The following is a 24,972-nucleotide window of genomic DNA, read 5'->3' as shown; positions in this document are numbered from 1 at the left end:
TAGTACGAAGGCGGTGTGAAAAGTTCTCGGCCTCGACCACAGATGGCAACACTATCAGCAAGATTTTTTTTCAAAATTGGCACATCTGTCATAAGCATCCATGTGAAATCGCAAGTCATTCTATCAAGTAGTTTGTTTTATACATCTGTCTGAAGCAAAAGTGTTCTCTGTATTCCCTTGAAATGAATAGAATTAAGTATCGTGAGGTTATAAAATTTTTTGTAAAAGAAGGTTTAACGCCAAATGAAATTCATTCGAAGTTTATAGAAGCTTATCAGCCCTCTTCTCCTTCGTTTACGACAATTAAGAAATGTGCTGCGGAGTTTAAACTTGGCCGTACCAGCTTTGAAGATTATCTACTTGAAGGACGTCCAAAAAGTGTAACAACACCAGAAATCATTGATCACATGCACGATATGTTATTGGATGACAGTCGAGTCAAAGTACGTGAAATTGCTGAGACTATAGGCATTTCAAAAGAACGTGTAGGATATAATTTGCATGAAGAATTGCAAATAAAAAGGTTTGCGCAAGATGGATCCCGCAGTTGCTCACAGCAGATCAAAATCGCACTCAGATGAAAATCTCTGTAGAGTGCTTGGAGGGTTTTAACAAAAATAAAATTGATTTTTTGCGTCGATGTATTACTGTAGATGATACATAGATTCAACATTACACAACAGAATCCAAACAGTAGTCAAAAGAGTGGATAGAAGCCGGTTGTTCAGCACCAAAGAACACAAACTCAGTTCCATCAACAGTAAAAGTCACGGATTCGGAGGTTTGGGATGCTAAAAGTGTTTTGTTTATTAATTATCTTGAAAAGGATAAAATAACAGCCGGAGAATATTATTCCGATCTTTTAACCAGACTAGTCGAAAAAATTTGTGAGAAAAAACCAAGTTTACAGAAGAAAAAAATCATCTTTTATTAGGATAGTTGGCCTGCCCACAAAGGTTTTTGGCAATGGGAAAATTAAGGGATCTGCACTATGAATTGTTGGAACATCCACCCTATTCCCCAGATTTGCCTTCCTCTGACTTCTATCTCTTCCCAAGACTAAACCTCTTTCACTCTGGTCAGCTGTAGAGGGGTATTTTGCAGATTTTACTGAGACCCACTACAAGACGAAATAATTGAGCTATAGCATCACCGGAATAAGTGTATTAGTCTTAAGGGAGATAATGTTGAAAAATAAAAATAATTTGAAATTATAAATTCGTTTTTCTTTGTTAGGCCGAGAACGTTTCAGACCACCCTCGTATTTCTATTACAAATTATTCAAAATATTATACAGAGAGAGAGAGAGAGAGAGAGAGAGAGAGAGAGAGAGAGAGAGACAGAGCGACACAAATGAGCAGCTTAAATAACACCAATAAATGTATGAAGTTTTTCAAGAGATTCGTTTCGTTTCTGGACAATAGAGTAACAAAACTCACAAACAATAATAATAGAAAGCAGTGCAGTGACAACGCATATTCTAAATATGCTTCCTTACAACATTACGTGGCAAAAGTACTGCCCTATTACAAACAAGAGTTCAGCACATCGTAATGGAGAGCCTTTTAAACTTAGCATGATGCAGGATCCCTTCCTACGTAATAGATACGGGTTTTCGAAAATAAACTAAATGCCGTACACTACAATAATTATACTCATCATATAACAATAGAGACTCCGTAGCTCGATCATTATAGACAAAGTTCTTTCGTCGGAGAGACCTGGGTTCGATTCCCGTCAGTGACGTAAGAAACCTTTATCTGGTCTCTTGCTACTAAAGGTGAGTTAGTCGGTCTCATACGGTGGAAAGGTTTTTTTTCACCCTGAAACTCGGAGTTTTCGTCCCAGAACAGGTAAATAGACCCGTGAACACACGCATCTACAGACAGGACACGCGGAAAGGTATAGGGTTAACCACATTATCCTCGATTCGGTACCGGTTTAATGTAGAAAAATACTCGGCACCACAAGGTAAAAGAGGAGGGAAGGAATATGGAGAAGAAGATATAACATTGATTAAAGAAAATGAATCAGCCATTGCTGTATTGTCACTGAATAGCAAGGTGGCCACGCCATGTAGTCTATTGTATGCTTTTCTGAAGACTTCAACTCTTTGAATATCAGTCAGTTGATGGTTTACACCTTCCTCTTTTTTCAGGAACATTACCTTCTGTTAATGTTTTGGGAAGCCCTCCTTCCATGTTTTGTGTCCAAAGTATTTCAACTTTCTTCTGTGAGTATCCTTAAAGAGTCTTAAAGTTCTGCTTAAAGTTTTCTAGTACCTAGCCGTTTGTCCACCTTTCAGTATGTGATATCCAGGGCAGTCTTCTCTAACACCACACCTGAAGAATATCTTTCTTTTCCTACGAATTTCTTTAGGTTTCAAGTTTCACATTCATAAGTCGCTATTGGAAAAACAGCTGCATATAAAATCCTGAAATTTGTTCCAGTGGAGATTGAACCATTCTTCCAAATTTTAGACAAACCTCAGACTATTGTTTTAGTCGCTCATTATTTTCTTATGACGTCTTCTGAACAGAACCTCTTCATTATTAATGGATTCCAGGTACTGAAACTTGCTGACTTCCTTAATTCTTTCTCCATTATGGTACAGTTGTTTGTGGGAGCTTCTCTGTTTACATTTCTTTCAGAACCATACTCTTTGTTTTGCTAGGATTTATGTGAATTCCTGTAGTTTTACTGAGGTTGATCACTTTGTCAATAATTTGTCCTAGTTCTTTGTTGGCATTACAAAAGAGTACTGTATAATCAACGTTCCACAGTTTACTGATCAATCTACTATCTTAATACCTGTTTTGAGTTCATTCAATGCTACACGTATGATATTCTCAGCGTAGATAATAAACAGGTAAGGAGAACGTAGACATCTTTTCCTAACTTCCTTTCCAAACTGAAGTCAATCAGTTAATCGAGCACCTATTATTACTGTCGCTTCTTACTCACTACAAGTTAGCTATCAACCTGATAGCATGTTGAGGAAAACCTATTATTTTAATTACTTCCCACAGTTTCACAAGCTGAACTGTCAAAATCTTTAGACTATGAATCACATACTAATAGGAAGTCCAAATTCTTTATACTTTCTATGATCTGTCTAAGGCAAATGATTTGAACTCTAGTAGTACCCTTATCTTTCATTAAACCTGCTTGGTGCTTAGCCATCTCTTCCTCAACTTTAACCTCAATCCTGTTTAGAATTATCTTTAATAAAAATTCTGCTTGCACGAGAGACTGAACTAAGAGTTCTATAGTACTAGCAATCCTTCCTATCTCCTTTCGTATGTAGTTATATGAAAACCAACGTCTTCTAGACTATAGGCCATGATCCTGTCTTCCATATCCTCTTAATCATTCTATGAAATACTTTTATCCTTCCGTCCTTTTGACCTGATTAACTCTGCTGGTGTTCCACTTGCATCTTTAGCCTTATCGTTGTTAAGCTGTTGTTTAACTACTCGTTCAACTTCATGCCTAAGTGGGGGAATTTCCAAATCGGAATTTTTCTGGTACGAGGGCTCTTCCACATTTTATTTTTCCTCTCTGATGTAAAGTTCCTTCCAGTATTCTTTCCAGCTGATTTTGATTCACAGTTCTTCTGTGACTACTGTACCAGTTCTGTATTTGAAAACGTTCAGTTCGGACTGAAAGGTGTGCTATAAGCATAAACTACACGAAGCATTCTTTTCTAATTGTGTCTCCTTCATATGGAACTCTCTTTCTGCAAGTTTATTAGTATAAAGATTTTCCTTGTGCTGCCTGATGGCTTGTCTGACTTTCTATGTAATCCCTTATAATCTTCAGTCCCCGCAAGACTATAAATTTGAGAGAAAAAGAAACAGAATCAAATTGGAAAACAAACTGGGCCTAGTGATCAGGTTCTTAAGGGAAGCCAATCGATCATCGATTCGATGTTGGCTTTTGCTATTTAGGGATATTTTGACTAATTACTGCCTCCTCAATATAAAAGTCAAACGAAATTATTTATAATGGAAAACCGACAGATGAATAGTGTACCAAATCGGAAAAAAAAGAAAACACTTTTCTTTTTCTTTTTTTTTTATTTACTTATTTAAAACAAAGCTACCTTTTATTTACCTCCATTCAGTTCTACACATCGTTAGTGATCTACATAACTTACACAATATCCACTGTTCTCATCAGAACATATGCTACTAAACAATGTTACTCATGTCAGGAAACCCGGAAATAAACGACTAAGAGACTATTTCCACTTACCCAATCTGTAAATACAGTGCATCCGTTAGGAAGCAAATAATATATGTATAATCGGTTTCGTAAGAGGTGTTTTATATTTATAAACTTCATACTTGTTATTTATTACTAATATATATGAGTGATAGATCAAAACACAATTAATATACATAATTGTTGTAAATACACCTTCATAATATAAAATGAAATTTCAAGAAAGGTAATACCAGTCACCTAATTCATAATTACTTAAATAGATGTGGTTACATATGATATCAATTCGACGGTATATGGTATACTGAATGAGAACAAAACAAAAGATGAAGAATTCCACGTATAATTTCCGCAGCTGTTGCTGTTATTCATGTCAAAGTTTCTAGAACATAAAACGACGTGGACACTGTAATATCAACAAATAATTTATTAGCTTAAATTTATTATTTACAACTAACGTTACGCTAGCTTAAGGTAGCATTATCAGACGCAACTTAACACTACACAATCAGTGAAGACTGTTGTTTAATGCTGATGGGTCATTGTTATCCTGGTCATTTAATTTGTCTTCACTGATTGTGTAATGTTAATCTGCCCCTAATAATGCTACCTTCAACTCGCAAAACGTCGTCTGTAAATAATTAATTAAAGCTAATAATATATTATTTGCTTACATTTCACTTTCAATGTAGATTTATGTTCCAGATACTTCGACATGAATAAAACACGAAATAAAACAACATTAATGGTATTTTGAAGAAACGGATAAAAATCGTTTTCTTGTATGATATTGGACAGTACCGTTGACAGAGTGTAGCATAGAGGCAGTCTGCCTCATGGCACGGCTTAACCACGTTACCGGTCAAGACGTCAAGGTTATCATGGATGCGAAGTGCACATTAAAATTGTAATACCATTGATATCACATTGAAATATATGATGACAGTTCTATTAAGGAGATTTCCTAGTATGTAACTAGACTGATAGTTAGATTCAGCGATCCTGGAAACCCTTTCCTCCACCCATCAACTGGCATTATTACACTAAAAATTCCGATTTTAAGGATTAAGGCACAGAATGGTTTATTCGTAGGACTTGTATCGCTGATTGCTCTAATTCTTCGACTTTCTCAGTATTACCTTTTTATTCACAGCTGGTATCCATCTTGTGTTCCACAGCAACCGCTTTCCACTTAAAAAGGATGCGTAGTATGACGATGTGCACAAAAGTATCCCTGAATTGGCGACTCATTGTGCAGTAGATGATAAAGTTGATGGCGCTGTTGATGAGGGCTAACATGTCCATCAATTCTCCAAAATTCAGGTAGACGTTGATGAAGAATTCTTCTCCCAAAATTCCACTGATCAACGCTAATATTCCGTTTGGGAACTCAGTAAGGAGGAAGAGCAAAAGCACTACTAATAACATTCTGGTTGTGCGGTCGTGACTTTTATCGCTGTCGGCACGATTCTTCAATCTCTGTTTGCGAAGGCTGGCTTCGTACAGTACCTTGATGAGTCCAATACTGAGTCCCGTCATCGCTATGCACGGAATGAGTTTAGTCAGCACACTAAACAACCAGAAGTTGATCTTCTCTAAGAGTCCATCATTAGCACTGGCAATCTCGCTAAAGTTCACTTGGTATATTACTATGCCGTGGATTTTATTTTCGCTCACAGTAAAGGTCAAGTACAACGGAAGACAGAACAGAGCGCAGTTGATATACGTACTGATGATAGCGTATCGAGCTCGGTTCATGTTTCTCCAGTTCATTGATCTCACTGGAAATCTGACGGCCATGAAACGCCAAATAGCGACCGTCACCGTTAACCATATTGATATGGTGTGGCAAACTACAGTAAAGTGGGCATGGAACAGAGCGAACACCGCCCATCCGTACGAATATTGCTCCTCGTCTGGAAGGTTCGTACGGATGTAATTATGGACGGAAAAAGGCAGGTAGCAGGACATGACTAGCATGTCCGCCACTGCGAGGCCCGTGAGGATAACGTTGGTGGGTGATAGGAGTCTCGGCCTGGTCAGCACGATAATGTTCAGGATATTCGCCAAAATGCCAAAAATGCACACAACTAGACTTAAGTATCCGTGTATCTTGGCATACTGATCTCGGAATGAGGTCAAATAATCTCCGTAGTAAGGTTTTGGCTCCTCTAAAGAAAAGAACTCCCCCGTCAAATTGACGAAGAAATTGGTGGTTTCCCACGCATAAGTTTCGTTTCTTAAGTCGTCGCTCATGGTGAGGTTAACTGCGATTCGGTGGTATTGGCTGGTGATGGAGACAAGAGAGAAGTAACCGGGAAGAATATGAAATAGCTCATCTGGGTACGTTCACATGACCCAGATGGATGCAGTCCGGTGTGTCACTGAGAGGATATCTTTGGGTAGGCGATCTAAGGCAGAAAGTGAAGGAAACGTAGTCAGATACGAATCCAAATGCTTTCTGGTATCAGCATCCAAACCCTGAAATAGAGAAGACTGTTAGGAATGCTTCAAGGGAATATAGAATTAAAACAGAGTATGTAAAGAAACTAATTAATTAAAGATATGAATAATCTTTGAAATATTTTACACACAATGGAGGCAGTTATGTTTAACTTTTTTTCTCTTAATTTACGTCACTCATTGAAACTAGAAGTTCTTTTAAGTTCCGCTTGTTTCATATGCTCTCTCGAAAAAGAAAAATGGCTTTCAGTCCTCCCATCACGGAAGACGTTAAGAGTTTGCCTGCATTAATCACTTATAACGACTGTACTTACTCGCCTTTTAACATTTCCCGTTATCGAGCTGTAAACTGCGACATTTGATGAATGATTAGCAGATGTTAAGTCACCAACACACACTCCTTATGAGATAATCCTTCACTCTTTGAAAGTTTGTGAAGGAGCATTTCAAAGGGTCTTTCTTCTACTGTATTCGGTTTGACGATTGAAGGAAATTTGATATCTGTCTGTATGACAGGTTGTGTATGTCACTGCTTGACGCGCCTTCTGAACATAATGAATTTCGTTGTGTTTTTTAAATCGGTTTAATTTTAAAAGTTTATTTGAATGTTTTCTTTTATTCATTGTTCATCATTTATTCCATCTTTCCTTTCTTAGCTTATCGTGTACTAATTTATGTCACTACCAAATTGCGAGTGAAGATAGGTGAAGTATCTCGTAATTTTATTAACTACTGCTATTCATTAGGTAAATGAAGAACGAAACAAAGTCACTGGCCACTTGTAAACTGACAGAGACAGAGAGAAAGGATAAACCGAATTCCTGCTGGTACTACCGAAAATAACAATATCTAAAGATAGAAATAATATAACATGCTTTTATGAGGACTTTTTTTACCTGCAAATGAGTTCGTTGGTCTCATGAAAGTTCAGGGTTTTTCTCCTAAAAATTCTGATTTTTCATCACGTAAAACACGCAAAACCGCCAGAAAAAAAAAAGAAACAGGAATTTGTCTACAATGCAGACAGGATTAATTTCCCTATCATAGGCAATAATAGGTTCTAGACGTCAAATTATATTGCTGAAACAGGCCATCGATTCTAATACGAAAAGGAAGACAAAGACAGTTTATAATAGATCGTCAAAACGTTATAAAAGAAATCCCAGAGATGCAGATTGTGAACTGAAATTGTATGGATAATGGTTATGTTATATATTTCAAATGGTTATGTCAGATTCGCCAATCATTTACCTAAGTGTTTTATGATGAAAACCATAGAAAGAACATTCTCACCTTATCGAAGATGGGTAACTGCTAAAGACTTGTTTTTTGGAGAACAACCAATCACATTTGCAGATTACAAAAAAAAAAAAAAGATAGAAAGAGAGAGAGAGAGAGAGAGAGAGAGTGAGGGAGAGAGTCAGAGAGGAAGATATTTAATCCATCAATTTGACATACAAAAATAATCACAATATTAAATATTCCTTGAGCATGATTATAGATTTAAATGCAAATCAGCAAAACAAATAAATATTTTGAAAACCTTCATTGGCAATAAAAATATAATTAAAACGTTTGATTATAATAATACTCTTATAATATAATGATTATAATTATCGTCGTAATAATAATATATGAGTACGCCTGTCTGGCAATTCGTTAGTAAGGGTATATGTAAGTTCGGTTCACTTAAAACTTGATATTCCAGGTCTACCTACTCACTGATGAGACGTCACTAAGGGTCGAAACCGGTCTGGGTAATGTAAAACAGTAATACATCTCCTAAGAGGTGCGTTTTACATTATGAGAAAATATTCCAGTTTTTTATCTAATAAAGGTTACGTAATCTAACGGTTTTTCCCAAATATTGAAAAACGACTCTAACCCTTTCTTTCTTTCTTTGATCTAACTTTATGCAAATCTTAAAAAATGGTCAACAGTTTTAAAAATAGCTGTGATAAACAATCATTCCAAAGAATCAAATTCAACAGAAGAAAATTATTCATCAACCGTGATTTTTTACAAATGTATCGAGCTCTATCAATATCATAAAAATCCAAATGGAATGGGGGGGGTCTTCACTTGCTCATGGATTATTTCATGATTTATACCTAGCTGGCTGTCATCACATTCCAAAGAAACCCAGACGATTATTCACGAGAGTAGCTCATTACAAATGATGATTATGACTAGGATTACCTTCCGTGTTGTAACTAGACACCATTATGTGTACTTGCTAGCCGGAATCTACTTGGACACAATGTTGTAATTAAAATAATGGATGTTTGCCGACCTTCCTGTTTACTGCAACGATAAGCCCAGAGACCTCTTCCCACTGATAAGTGATTCAAACGACTGCACAAAGTCAATGGCTATCACAGCTGCTGTGAAAACACTTTGCCTTTGTTTGTCAGCTAATAAATCGACGGTGCTTTGAATGCAAATGAAGCTAAAATCAACTACTGGCTTACCGATATTCGCATTCAACTCTCTCTCTCTCTCTCTCTCTCTCTCATTTCGGAATTAAAATGTAATTACCAACTCCTGTAAACTATTCGGTCCGATTTTAATAATCGATGGATAGGAAATATTCTTTCTATGATGGTACTTATACTTCCAATTTCTACAAGATAGTAGTAAGCCAAGATATTCTCTAATTATTGAGAAAACCAATGCTCAATAGTCATATTGCTAATAAGATCACTCATAAATCATTCCTAGTAAATGGACGTCTTCAATTAGCTATGGTATACGCTATTATCCGATTAGTCTCGTAAAGTGATCAAGTCGGCATTTGATAGGAAACACACACACACACACACACACACACACACACACACACACACACACACACACACACACACACACACACACACACACACACACACACACACACACACACACACACACTCTAAATGGAGGTATTCGTTTTTGTTTTTTATCGCAGCTCTTACAGTTCGTAAAGAGGAGTAGAAGACATCCATTTATCACCACGACAACATCAATAAAGATATTTTAGGAGAGAGTCTTCGAAAGATTTCGACATAGAAAGATGTCGAAATCTTTCGATGTGTAATTAAAATATCCTTACATTCAGAGGTCCGCCTTATCTAATGAATTTTTTACATTCTACTTGGTATCTTTGTTGGTGATGTTGAAAATGATTCGTTTAAGCTTGCTACAATTGGTAGACTGTGCTTTGTTTATTACTACACTATTAGGCCTAATATAATGACTCTGATTTTTCCTGAATATTCATTTCACAAGCGATATAGCTATTTACAGTTAATTTATTTATTCGTATGGAGTTTCCTTCCTTTTTCTCCCCCGTCCCTATTGAGACGAGTTGAGCCCCCTCATGGGGGGGTTAAGTATTTATGGCTGTAGATCTGTGTGGGTTCACAGGTCCGGTTTGCCTACTTGCGGGATGAAAAACGCCAGATAAACTGGCGGAAAAAACCCTACTGCCTGCGCCCAAGACTGGCTAACTTGGCTGTGGCTGAGGAAGATCCTTCAGCTCCTCACGTCTCCGACGGGAATCGAATCTGGGACACTCCTTCCCCAGTCATATGGTTGCGAAGCGCACAGCCACTACGCTAATCGCGCGAACTTTACAGTTAATAGAATGCTAAAACAGTAATCCAATAGTTCGTGTAATCCATTATCTCCAGATAGCGTCCTCATCTGGCACATTCAGTGCCGTGCATTGAGCAGTTGGGTTTTTAAAAACAACTTTAAAGTTTTAAACTGATTGGATTACGTCGAAGTGAATGTGCGACGCTAAAGTATTCTACGAAACCTAATGGACTAGCTAAAGAGGCTCTGGACGTTGTGCTTGTACAGGAATTACAACAAAGTAAATTCCAAATTACGGGTAGCGAAAATAACCCCCCTCCAAAAAAGAAATAATTGTTTTTGTATGAAGCTAATAAGATAAGTGTCTGTCCATTTATCTACTGTTGATCGCGGCAAAAATAAATAAATAAATAAATAAATAAATAATAATAATACAAGATTAAGGTGAAAGGCAATTTTACCCATTCTATTTCGTTGATTACTTTTCCCTTTCAGTTGTTTCTGACCGTAGGTGACTCTGTAGGCATTGCCTACTAGGTATTCATGGTGAGAGTTTTACAGGGTAGTTCACCATTTCTTACCTCTCCCCCCCTCCCCCCAATTTTATCCGGTCTCGGGACCGGCATATGGCTGGGACGTATTCATCATGTAATCCACGTGTGTTCAAGGGACCGGTTTGTCTGTTCTGGGGGACGAAAAACCCGAGTTTCTGTGTAAAAATATGATGAGACCACCTAACTCACCTTTAGTCGAAAGAGACCAGATAAAGGTTCCTCCCGTCACTGACGGGTATAAAACCCAGCTGTTTCCGACACCAAAAGGCTTCGTCTATACTGACTGAGCTCCGGAGGATCTATTTCGTTAGAATTAAGTTTATTTCAGCCTTAAACATTGAATCCTATTACATGGGAAGTTTCAAGACATGGTCAAATATAAATCTGATGATCTTTTGTGTTTCTTTTCTTTTTCTTTTTTCTTCTATTACACTATTGGATTCGTTTGTTGGGCCGTTACCAGGAGCTTGTATAATTCCAGCAATTTTTGTTTCTTTAATAAAATAAAAAAAAGCAAAAAACAGCTGTTCTTTGTTTGTAATCTTCATGTTGTTTCCCACTTCATTTAGTAGTTTTCACAACTGCTTTTATGAACAAAATAGTTTTTTTTTTCAAAGCATCGTAGTTTTGCAGATATCATATACATTTTAGCTTTAATAGAAAGTACATATTAGTTTGAATGATTTGCAAATATCTTTTAATTTACTTGAGGAAAAAGATTTCCCTTTAACTGTAAAAATTGAAGATGTATTTACATCTTATCATTATTATTTAAAGATGATATAATTATGCTTGAAGTACTAATCACTTATGAAAATTATTTTAATCGCAGAGTAGATTATTATTTTACGAAGATAGATTGCAGAAAACTTAACGTTATTTCGGAACACAAAATAAGTTTGGCTTTTAACCACTTTTGAAGATGATTGTCTCATTGTAATTATGCCAATCTAATATAATCGAATCCATTTTAATAATTATAGGGAGAATTTCAACAATACATTTTGTGACTTAAATCTTTCGTTAAAATTACTACTGATTAAAATATAAAATGAAATATATAACTTCCCTTTTGATTATATGAAAAATACGTAATAATTGTCGTATACATTGAGCCACCAGTTTCAGAGAATTTTGGCTACTTTTCAAATTATCATGCGGTTAGATCTGCTTGCAAGAATATCAGCTAAGCACAACTGATTCGTTGTATTTAGTGAAATGTTTTCCCTCTTGTTGTAGTCTTCAGCATATCACAGTTTTGTTATGTTCTTTCGAGACGAGAAAATAGCATCCAGTTGCTTATTACGGTCTCCGTGATATGAACAGTGTTCTTGGTTTAACTAGAAATATTCAACTCTCAAATTTCTATAAAAGTTTCAGGGACTGTCTCTACTCGGAGAGAAACGCGTAAGGGACGCAGGTTTATTTTTGTTATATTGCAGTAAATATGTGGGAATATTTATTACCACATTTCATAAGTGGATATTAGAATGTGGAAATTCTGAATCCAGTGATACAAAATTATTTTCTTAATTCATCCTTTTGATGTAGACTTTTCAATAGACATATCTTGCTTAATGGGACTCTAGACTTGGGATCTCTCCTACCACAAGCCTATTTTACTTCTAAGAAAAGACTAAATACACCATTTCAACCAGAACTCGGAATTTCTCTACAGCGTAATTGAAATACCAAATAATAATTTTTTGAAATACTTCAAATATTATGGCTTCTATCGCTTGAGCTGCGGCGAAAACCAAATTTGGATCTTTATATATCTGATATGGTTTCAAAACTACAGGAACGACTTTAAGGACCTCCACCAACTTTGATTTAAAATTAAAAAAAACATCTGTAATATGCGGAAAATTCCAACGTACTAAGAAAACAGCTGCCAATGTTCCAAAGTACAGAAAAGGCTACAAATTCGGTATGGAAGAGTTCCCATTAGTCACTTATCCACAGTGCTAGATTTTAAACCGAGAAGTAATTTTTTTGAAAGGTCTTGAAAAGCAAAGTATGATACTGGAGACATATAATTCAAACGATCCAGCATTTAATCTGTAATCAAATTTTTATGACGTGGCGTAGTGTTTCCATGGGGTCAATAAGTTGTACTTTCATCAAGAAAGATGTAGTAAGCCAGCAATTAGTAACTCAATTGTCAAATGCGTACCATTACTTCGAAATATCTGAATCCAAATTCAAACATAAAATTGAATACAGACAAAGAAAGTAATCTTTTTGGAACATATTCTCTTAAAGCTTACTTGCAGGAATAATTGGAATTTTAAAAATATTAACTAAAAAAAATAGCTTCGTTGTGATAAGCAAATCGAATGTCCTGAGTGGCGCTGTGAGCAATCCAACATTCGTTTATCCGTAGAGAGAGAGAGAGGTCTAACTGTGCAGGTTAATATGCAGTGGAGAGATTATGATAACCGTGTAGCTGCACTATCCCTTCACAAGGTTGAAATGGAGCCACCTATTATTTCAGCATGCTAAAAACGCTTGGGTCAGTAAGATGTTTGTGTATCGGACTATTAACCGATATAACGATACAGAAGATCGTATCTGATCACCAAACAGCAGATTGACCACACTGAACACGATCTTGTCGGAATGCAGAAGATAATGTCGCGAGAGATGAACGTTTAGCAGAGAACGATGTCTCGTGTACTAACTGATGAATTGGGGAGAGAGCCTATCGTCGTTCTACTGGACACTTCCTAACACCATAACTTAATCAGCAGAGCAGAGGATGAAAAATCAAAGGCACTTCTCCGAAGGTACGGAAACCACAGACAGAGAGATGTACTCTTCGCAGGGAGAAGATTTTCTCCAATGAAGTTTCGTTTAATCTCCAGAACGATTGGGTATATACCCACTCCGGGGCATATACCCAATATGGCCCGGAGTGGGCATATTGGGTATATACAGCATATACAGCTGTATATGCTGTATATGTGGGCATATACAGCACGTCCCAGAACATAAGATTCAGACAGGTTGATGATGATTTCATGGGACAATGACGTATAAGGGGATATCCAGTTGCATTTCTGAAAAAAAGGAGTTCAAGCCTCCCCCCCCCAAAGTGAATCAATACACCGTTGTACCGTGTGGTACGGTCCTGAACGACATCTTGTTTCACGGTAGGCAAGAGGACTCAGCCCCTGCGTACATGGCGAGCAGGTGAATGTTCCCGATCACAAATCATCATCTGATTGATCGTCTGGAAGTCCCGATCTGAGTTAGTTGGATTTCAAACTGTGGTCGGAGCTTGAGGGGTTAACCTGTAAGTAACTACACGCCAGAAAACCCCTTTCCTCCTGAAAGTGGTAGCTTTTCCGTTGGATGCTGTGCATACTTCCATCGATATGTGGCCTCACGGATTCTTTAGTGCATAAAGGCAAAACGGGGAACATTTCGAACATTGAGTGCTGCTATTATGCACGTCATACATGTGGTTTGTACGTGCTGAAAGCTGCAAATGATCTACTGATAGATTAAAGGTTTATGCGCTGTTCAAGTTGTAACAACACTTATGGCTAGACTAGGTATCACATGTCGTTTAACTGCATTTTATTATTTATTTTTATTTAAATTAATAAATAATAAAAACAACTACAAAGAAATTAGAGAAAAATATCAAATATCCACTATTTGTGATCTATTCACGGAGGGTAATCATAAACAGATTCCATAAAATATGTTTTGGGTGTATTTCAAACTATTGCAATGAAAGTTATGAATATTGTGAGATTTGACTTCAGTGATACGTTTCCTTATTTTTGTTTCGAAATTCCAAACTTTTTTCGTGGTTAGCAGATTATACGCTTGTCTCACTCGAATGTTGCCACAATTGAATCAATAACCGCTTCTCTGTAAAACCGTGGTTATACTAATATGTTTTTTATGCAATTCTGGATTGGCTTTATAAATAAACTTAGAGAAACTTATTTGCACTAAAGATATAATTAGGCAGTTTTATAGGAAATCAATAAAATAGAAGATTTACACCGGAGAGTTTATGAAAATGTTTAAGAATTCCTTTATTTTATGCATTTTTTAGAATATAGGATGCTATCAAAGTTTTACGAACCCTCTCCGTGCGTACAGTATTTCGATTATGGATACTTATGAAATAACAACAACCCGTCTTTTCAGCTACCTACATCACCGAATGGTAATTCGCAAATGTTTCCAATTTACAAAGTAGCCATCTATTCGTCTTCATATCTTTCTCAAGCGCTTTAAGTTGGAATTGAAAAAATAAACTCGATAAGCAATATAGATTGAAAAAAAAGCGCCATTTTAAAATGTAGTGTGGAATTACTTTTAAAAAAATATGAATCCTATTTAAACTCATATAAACAACGCTAGATGGCGCCACAAAATACATGTTTATATTCTTTGTACTACAGTATATGTAAATTTTTTTTCCAGTTTCGTTCTTCGTTTAAATGGAATTCATTTAAATTTACATTCATAAAATATCTAATCGGGCATTAGTTGGAGGATCTTACTGAGATAGAATTTTTTTTTAATCTTCATGCTGTTTCGCTATAAAAATATGAACGTATTCTAAACCAGAACATTAGAGGCCATATTTCGTTAGGAGTAGCTACGATCATTTGTTTCCATATCTCTTCTCATATTGGGAAGGCAAGTTAACTTCTGAACGGAGTTCCTGCCTTGCATCTAGTTGAATAAGATGGTAGCACTTCAAGTCAAGAAGAATAATTGCTTTTGAGAAATAGGTAAAAAAAAAGGAAAATACTGAGCTATAAGTTGGGAATTATCATAATATTTTATTTTAAGCATAAAAACAATCGTTGTTGGTGGATAATACTCGCCTTATTTGCATGGTTTTGAAACTTAGAAGACTAATAATATTTGGCTGCAGACATTCCTAAAATAAGATGCGAGTTTACTTTTTGTAGTCTTCAATTTCTTTCTATCTTTCTTTCTTTTTTTTCTAAGACCGTTTCACTGAAACAAGATAACAACCTTTTCTGGACAATATAGTGATTCGTAATCATTTTTTCTGTCTTTCTTCCTTCCATCCTTCTTTTCTACGTTTTAAGAGTTATTAAAATTATTAGTAATATTTTTTAAAAACCTTAAATAACACTAAGGGAAATTTTTCATTGAATAATGCGGTTGTATTACAAAGGAAAAATTGAATTTGAGTTGACAATTGCAAAGAAACAACTGCACTAAACGCAAGCTGCTAAAAATATCATTTATACAGAGTAATTGCGTAGCTCTGTAGTAACTTCAACGACGCCATAATATTCCTAAAGATCATATACGTTCCATTCCAGATCATCAAACAGATGAACTTATTCTAAGCCTTTTTAAGCTAACAGAGTTTTTGGATCTTTGGAAAGACGTGTAGGATTTTGACAAGACGAAAGTGAGGATGTTACCCCGTAACTTTCAATGCTGCTGAAATGAATTTTGATATGTAAAGATAAGGATGTCATTTTACCACTTTACAAGGACTTGATAAGATCTCACTTTGAATCCTGAGCGCAGGTCTGATCGCCTGGTATCCCCTTGTGATTACAATACATTGGAGAGAGTGCAAAGGAGAGTGCTAAGAATGATATCAGGATAGTGGAATACTGATTATGAAGACAGATTGAGAATTTGTAGATTGCAGACATTAGCAAACAGGAGAAAAGGGATGATATGATTGAGACTTACAAACTTCTGAAAGGGTCTTACAGGATTTCGGTTTATGAAATTTTTTCTTTTATGGAGGGTGGTGGAATGACAAGAGGGGATCCTAATGCCGCTAAGAAAGAAATGAGACGTAGATTTTTCTCTCACAGGGAGGTGCTTGGTTGGAATGGATTGCCATTGGTTATTGTCTGTGTGCAAGCAGTGTGAATGAATTCGAGAACAAGTACTTGGACTCCCTCGATGACTCCCTTCAGGTCGTTTTTAATAATAATAATAATAATAATAATAATAATAATAATAATAATAATAATGATATACACTGGTGTCCAAATCCTAAGCAGGAATACTATTTCTGAAGATTTAAGTCGCAAATTCAGACCAATCAGCTTGTGGCAATTTGCATAACTAATGATTTCTAATGGAAAGCGGATATATATTCTAATTTTGAATCGTGAGCAAAAAATCAGGTGATAGCTAAAAAGAATAAGTGGTAAAGGTGAGATAAGCGAAGTGTGTTTGAAGGAAGCTCTTTTCGTGAAGGAATAACGTTGCAAACTTGTATGTATTGTAATGTCTCAAAGACATCATCTCAGTGATTTCATGTGGATAAGAAGTATTGGGAAGCATGAAGAAGGGTGCAGAATTAATGATATTGACAGTAAGTTTGGAATCTTACATAGTTGCATCCAGATTCTGAGCAGCGTTTCCAGCTAATGGAATGTGTAATAGACGTTTATTAACAGGTCGCCCTCGAAGCTTGAAGACAGATGCTTAGTTATAACAACATAGCATAAATGATGCCCATGGGTAAGTGAGCTCTCTAGCCGGCACCATTCAAGCACAGGTACGCGTATATCTCGACAAACTATGGCAAGACGGCTGCAATACCCTATATGCAAGAAGGCTGCAATACCCTATATGCAAGAAGGCCTGTAGTCTGAGTCCCTCACAGATCATCAAGTGCACACTTCACAAGAGATTGAAACTTCATGCTTATAAACTGCAGCTTGTTAATTGCATCCAACCTGTTGATAGGCTACAGAGTTCATTTTGTGACCACCATGTTAGACCTCATTGCTGTCTCCAGAGCGTTTTATTTTCTGATGATGCAACGTTTCATGTCCATGGAGTTGAGAATCGCCATAATTGTCGGATGTGAGGGTCAGAAAATCCGCATGAACAGGTGGAGATCTTCCGTAACAGTCCCAAAGTCACTTCTGAGCCATTTATTCCTATTAGGAGATGGCTACGAGTGTGGCATACTTGGATATGCTATAGAACTTTGTGTTTCCCAGACTGAGATTGTGAAGGACCTCAGTTTTCAACAGGATGGAGCCACGCCACTTTATGCAGCAACTGTGCAGACTATTATTTTGATGGAAGAGATTCCATATCTCTCGCATTTTTTCTATAGAGTAAAAAATAACCTCGGTGAAATATAGCTGACATATATTCAAAATTGCTACATTTTGTTAAGAATTTGGATTCGTTCACAAAAGAAACAATCATTTCAGGTATCATTTTGTGTATCGTTATTGCTAACCATTCCCCATCAGTAACAGCTTATTGTTTTTTTCTTATTCACATTTTCCCCTTTTTCTATTGCGTATGGACATGTACGTGTACTGAGTATTGAATACGAAGTTACTATTTCAATTCCACAAATGAATTCTAACTTATGGATTGTTGTTGCAGAAATTAAAGGCTGGCATCACTGTTGTTTACAAAAACACTCCTTATATCAACGTCATATGGATAATAAATGTTCGTAGAATGTTCTACGTGAAGATAATTTCACATACACCAATCAGCAACGATTTCTTTAGAAATTCGCTGGTGTAATACTTGTATATCCCGTATGCGACGTTCATGAAGTCAAGTAAGTTTCTGAAAGTAAAATGAACTGTGTTTAATTTACAATAAGATGAAATATTTAATTTCTGTACAAAATATAAAATATTTAGTAGATGTGACAGCAAGGAAAGTGATAGAAACTTTGTTCACAATTTGGCACATGTTTTAACCGAATATCGCGGCAGGTCAAATAGCAGACCGGAATCTGCTGCTTGTAATCTTTCTCTTACGCACATTTTCAGATGACTATGACTCTTGTAGCTAATTGCACACAGATGCATAACAAAAGATTCTAACTTACGTCTTAATTTTCCCATTGACAAAACACCTTTGTGGGCAGGTGCATTGTCCTGATGAAAGATGATTTTTTTTTCTTCTGCATACCAGGTCTTTTCTAACGAATTTTTCCGTCTATTCTGGTTAAAAGATCTGAATAATATTCCCCGGTTATTGTTTTACTCTTTTCAAGATAATTAATAAACAAAATACTTTAGTATCCCAAAACACCGATGCCATGATCTTTCCTGTTGATGGAACCGACTTTGTCATCTTGGTAGCGTAGAACAACCGGCTTCTCTCTATTGTTTTGACTGGTGTTTGGATTTCTGGTGTGTAATGGTGAATCCAAGTCTCATCCATAGTAATAAATCGGCGCACAAAATCAGTTTCATTCTTGTTAAAACGCTGCAAACACTGTTGACAAGGTTTTATGTAAGTACGTTTTTGATCTGCTGTGAGCAAGCGCGGCACCCATCTTTCGAAAAGCTTTTTTCATCTGGAATTCTTCATGCAAAATATATGCTACACGTTCGTTTGAAACGCCTATAATCTCAGCAATTTCAGGCACTTTGACTCGCCAGTCATCCAATATCATAGCGTGCATTTGATCATACTTTTTAGTGTTGTTGAACTTTTTGGACGTCTTTCACATGGATCATCTTCAATGCTGGTACGGCCACGTTTAAACGTACAACCCATTTCGTATTATCTGTCAAAAGAGAAGGAGAACAGTGCCCATATACTTTTGTGAACTTCGAATGAATTTTGTTTGGCGTTAAACCTTGTTTTACAAAGAATTTTATAACTGCACGCTACTCAATTTTATCCATTTCAAGGGATACAGACAACACTTTTGCTTCAGAGAGCTGTATAAAACAAACTACTTGATAAAATGAGTTGCACTTTCACACGTATGCTTATTCCATATGCACCAACTTAGAAAGAAAATAACCTTGCCGATTGTGTTGTCATCTACGGTCGAGGCCGATAACCTTTTAGACTACCCTCCTATATATTTGAAACTAACTGAAAAAAAATTGATTTCCTAAATTGTTTAGGAAATCAATTTCCTATTTTTTTTAATTTTTTTTTTTTTTTGCATTTCGTTAACCTCGGTAATTGATAGTGACAACGTTGTTTTGACTTTCTCTCGCATGTTTTTTTTTTTCTACTTAAAAATGTAAAATTGAACTCTTAAGTTTTGGTAGTAGATGTAGAAATATCAGTTTCAGTAATTACAGAAGTTCAATGCAGTTAAGAGGGTAGTGTAGTAACCTACGTCTTATTAATTTTCTCCTGAGCTGTCTACAGTTTTACCTCGTGATCGGGGTGATTCAGCCTTTCATTCAAACATTTGAAAAAAGAAAAAAAGAAAGAAACTCAACAAGCCTCACTTACTCTATTATATGGCTCAAGTTAGCCATCTCATCTATATTAGGTACCGTGCTACAGATTAATCCAATAAAAATATAAAATTTGCTTACACAGAATTAATATTTTATAATTATTTTCAAAACAATCTTCACCTAAAAACCCAAACTAGTATTTTTGATTATGAAGTGAATAAAATTCACTCACCTGGAATACCTCAAAAATCGGTGATTATCAGGCTTAAATCTACTAAAATTTGCCACTAGCGGGAAGTAGATCAAGGGAGATTCTTGTTTCATAACACCGTCATATCCCGTCTCTCTTTACCCTCCTGTTATCATTTATAAACCCTTTCCTGGAGTGAAGGATAGAAAGAACTAGTACGTGTATATCAAACAAGTCGTGTATATCAGATAAGTAGGAACTTCCGCTGCGAGCTGTGTGCTGAGGATATTTTTCCAAAAAATCGCATCTACATCAATTAGTGAATAACAGTTAAATATACTCTTTCTCTGAAGGTATCATGTGATCATTTTAAGTCATCTCCATTTAACAATAAACGACCTACACCGATATTACTATTGATGATGCCTGATCTTTTAATATAAAATGAATATAATTTTCTTGGTCGGTTACATCCTGAATAAGTCTAAGTTCAGGACAGATTTCGAAATAAGTTAACAACCAACATATTTTTCACGTATTCAGTGGCTCCTCGGGAAAAGTCTGCATCTGAACCATTTCTACTGCAATTGATTAAGGCTTAATATTATTATATATATTTACTCTATAATATAAAATGATAAGCCTTTTTATGAAACGTTTTTATGTAAGGTTTTTGTGTCGCGTGTTTTGTCAAGTTATTTTTTGAAACGTTTTGAAACTCAGGGGGGTATCCTGAGTGTCGAGTGTTAAAAATTCGAGTCATCAGAATTTAAGGAGAACCGGCCTACCAGTCTGGAACACGGGGGGTTGGGCGCCAGGGGGCGGAGCCTCTAGTATAAATATATATATATATATGCATATTCTATCTATCTCCATGTATTTAACAGGTATTTACGGCCCACAACCCTATCCTCCAAGCATGCTTGGATTTCCTAACCGAAATACGAGGATAGAATGGTTACCCCTATGCATCGAAGTATTCTGGCTGTATCTCGGTGTGTTCACTAGGCAGATTTGCCTGCTTGCGGGATGAAAAACGTCAGATAAACTGGCGTAAAAATCCCTGCTGTCCACGCCCAAGACTGACTAACTTGGCTATGGCTGAGGAAGATCTTTCAGCTCCTCACGTCGTCTACGGGAATTGAGCCTAGGACACTCTTTTCCCGGTCAATGGTTGCGAAGCGCAAATCGACTAGGCTAACCACGCGGACCTTATATACATATTGGTCTGTACTATTTTGCTCTTCGGTGAACTCTCCGGTATCTGGAGAGTTCACCGAAACACAGTTAATCGAAAGACAATTCATCGAATGCAATTCATCGAACGACAATTCATCGAAAAAGCAATTCACCGAATAAATAATTTACCGAAAATCAGTTCATCGAACGACAATTTATTGAAAAAGCAATTCATCGAAACGCAATTGACGGAAAAACAACAGTTTATCGAAAAATAATAATTCATAGAAAATACAATTCACCGAAAAATGAATTATAAGGTATGGGGGTGAAGATGTGTGTAATTTTTTTTTTTAAATTGTTTTGGGAGGGATATCTTTCAGGTCATTATATACGGTAAACTACCATTTATCCGACTTCTTTCCGAAAGCGATTTTTTTGCTTTCCGAACGAGATGTTAAATGAACATTTCATAAAAGTATTTCATCCTCGTGAAAATAATATCCTGCGAAACTTGAGGTCAGTGGGGAGGGAGGAAGAACGGACAATTCATCGCGGGGAAAACTCATGGAGAGGAAAAATCATCGCAAGGAATATTCATCACAGAAAAAATCATCGCGCGAACTATTCGCGGAAAAAATTCGCTGAAAATGTTATTCACTAGAAAATTGAAATAATATTGCATTGATAACGAAATGTGAAAACGAAATGTAGTGCAAGATATATTTCACAAAATATAATTTTATTTTGTATCTATAGATTAGTCCGCGCGGTTATCCGAGTGGCTGGTTGCTTCACAACCATATCCCTGGGAAAGGATTGTCCTGGGTTCGATTCCCTTTGCTGACGTGAGGAGATTAAGATCTTTCTCAGACATTGCCAAGTTAGCCTGCCTTAGGTGAGGACTGCAGGGTTTTAACCCCAGTTTATGAGCGGTTTTTCCTCCCGCTAGCACTCAATCCTGCCCGAGAACATCACGCTTCTCCAGACACAGGATACAGTGGGAGGCATAGGGCCAACCACCTTATTCTTGTATAACCGTCGCGGTTATAATTTCGTAAATATTAATATTCTATCAACAGAACCTGTAGTATAAAAGTAAGAAAGAATATTTATTCCTTTTTAAGACGAAACAGAAATTAGGAAACTCAACGATCAATAAAATATTACTTTCACTCTATAAGGATAAAAATATTATGAAAATCTAAAAACAAAATACATAGATATTTCTCTCTTTTACCTTTACAGTATCGAGGGTTTCTATTCCTTATAATCGCAACCGTTATACGATGGCCCTATGCTTCCCCCTCTATCCTATGTCTGTAGAAGCGTTATGTTCTCAAGGCCGGTTTGACTGCTAGCGGAAGAGAAAACTCCTGATAAGCTGGGGAGAAAAAACACTGCAGTCCTCGTCCAGGACCGGCTAACTTGGCTATGTCTGAGAACGATCGTAAGCTTCTCACATCCGCGACGGGAATCGAACCCAGGACACTCCTTTCCCAGGCATATGGTTGTGAAGCACCAGCTTCTCGATAACTGCATGGACTCTTACATAGAAACATAATAAAATTATGTTTTGTGAAATTTATCTTACCCCGCATTTACTTTTCATATATCGGTATCAATGCAGTATCATTTCAGTTTTCAAGCGAATAACATTTTCTGCGAATTTTTTCTGGAATCAATAGTTCGCGAGATGAATTTTTCTGTGATGAATTTTCCTCTCGATGAATTTGCCACGCGATGAATTTTCCAAGCGATGTGTTGTCTTGGCGATGAATTTTCCAAGCGATGGAATACCCCCGCGAGGAATTGTCCGGACACGAACATAGCCATATGTAGTCAAATATTATGCACAGAAATCAGAAAAAGTAATCATTTGGGAAAATAACTCTTTTTACTTAATTATTTATTCACAAATATAAATATACGCAAAAGAAGAAACCCATCGGAATCAAATCGGGACTGCGCGGTAGCCACAAGCTGTTGCCATAATGTAGAGTTGGGTACGAGCTGTTGCCATAATGTAGAGTTGCTCCATCATGTTGGATAATGAGGCCTTATATATTCTCAATCTGTGGAAATTTCTCTAGCATATTTAGGTATGCCACTCTCGAAATTGTCTCCTCATGGAAAAATTGGCTCAACAATGCGATCATGCATTGTTGAGCGATTTTTTCGAACCAATACGAAAACTCCAAAACAGAAAAATCAACTTTAAGAAACATCGTAACTCTAGAAAATGGATGACGACAAAAAAAAAACTTGGTGTGAATGCATGAAAAATGTCTTGCATTCTAAATTTATTTTCTACAAAACTGCAGAAACCGAGAAGAGAAAAATTCTACAGCTCATTTAATGAAACTGCTGAAAAGGACTTCAGAAACCTACGTTTTTCAAGGATTCCAAGATTCCAATATCAGGGCATTTAACCTGAAGGTGAGTTAGCCTGCCTCATACTAGGATGGAAGGTTTTTCCTCCCTAAAACTTGGGTTGTTCTTGCCGAAATGGTATAGCGATGCTAATTTACTAAGGAATAATTATAGAACAATATGGATTATGTTTCCTGTGTGTTCTGGGACTGATTTGCCTATTTTCAGGAGGAAAATTCTAGTCATCTCGGTATTAGGCCTACTAACTTACGTTCTGTTGAAGACGACTGATAAAAATTATGCGCTTCGTACATTTATTAATGGACAAATATTACTCGGATTCGGTATTTGAAACTTTTACAAAAAATTGTCGAACCGTTCCAGTTTTCAGTTTAGCTATATTCAGAGCTACAAAGAAAAGTGTCGAAATTATGTATTACAATAACTCGCTGACTTACCAGAATTCACAAAAGGTTTCAGTACAAGAAGTTGCCTGCATGGTGCAGTTTTAGATCTAAATGGATCACTTTTATCATAATATTTCCGTAAAGAAGTTCCGAAATGATATTAGCAATTCCGCTCTGACTGGATGAAATTTAATGCACTTTTTATTTTCAATCGGAGTAGAGTTATTGTGACAAAATTTGGCAGCGAAATGACTTCTTTACATCGCTATCTGCACACAGAAGCAGTATGTAAACTTACATTAAATGTTCTAAAATGCAAGAAAATAATTATTATTTTTCAGTGACCATTTCCATATGTTGCCTGTATTATGAGTAACGTTCGGTATTGTACTGAACATTTTTTAAACAATTGTTTGCAAGAAAAATTACTTTTCGAATAAGTCTTTCATAATTCATCGAAAACTTTTCGGTGAATTGCCTTTTCGACGAATTGCCATTCGTTAAATTGTCGTTCAATGAATTGTTTATTCGGCGAATTCCTTTTTCGATGAATTGCTGTTTGATGAATTGCATTCGATGAATTGTCTTTCGATTAACTGTTTTTCGATGAATTTTCATGTAATCACTACGTTGTGATAATAATAACAAATTTGTATATAGTGATGCAAAGATCGATAACTGAGCCTGTTTCCATCTTAAGCGATCTTTATTACAGGGGTGTGTGCGGTTTTCCTGTCTGAAAGTCAATTTTTCTTTACATTAAATAATTATATACGTTTATAGTTATTTAATTTGTTAGCTAAGAAGCAATGAGAGGTATCAAGGAGGGA

At 36.3% G+C, this 24,972-nt stretch overlaps 1 protein-coding gene across 1 annotated transcript; it reads right to left on the bottom strand.

The window, feature by feature from the left end:
* Nucleotides 1-4,531: 4,531 nt before the first annotated feature.
* Nucleotides 4,532-20,347, bottom strand: LOC150092111 (G protein-coupled receptor dmsr-1-like). Its single transcript, XM_090415301.1, has 2 exons — nucleotides 20,226-20,347; nucleotides 4,532-6,708 (listed from the first exon to the last, which is right to left on the bottom strand). Exon 2 carries the CDS (start codon nucleotides 6,481-6,483, stop codon nucleotides 5,371-5,373), a length of 1,113 nt encoding a protein of 370 aa, XP_090271427.1. The 5' UTR covers nucleotides 6,484-6,708; nucleotides 20,226-20,347; the 3' UTR covers nucleotides 4,532-5,370.
* Nucleotides 20,348-24,972: the final 4,625 nt, after the last annotated feature.

The sequence above is a fragment of the Typopeltis vanoorti genome, unplaced genomic scaffold, assembly GCF_054136105.1.
Source record: "Typopeltis vanoorti isolate ZY-2024b unplaced genomic scaffold, IOZ_Tvanoo_1.0 HiC_scaffold_658, whole genome shotgun sequence".
Taxonomy (NCBI): Eukaryota; Metazoa; Arthropoda; class Arachnida; order Uropygi; family Thelyphonidae; genus Typopeltis; species Typopeltis vanoorti.
Note: the sequence above shows the minus strand (reverse complement) of the source record. Positions and strands in the feature narration are given on the sequence as shown.

Bases quoted from the DNA above. Each gene is read 5' to 3' on its own strand.
- LOC150092111 (XM_090415301.1), bottom strand. From the start codon at position 6,483: ATGAGCGACGACTTAAGAAACGAAACTTATGCGTGGGAAACCACCAAT.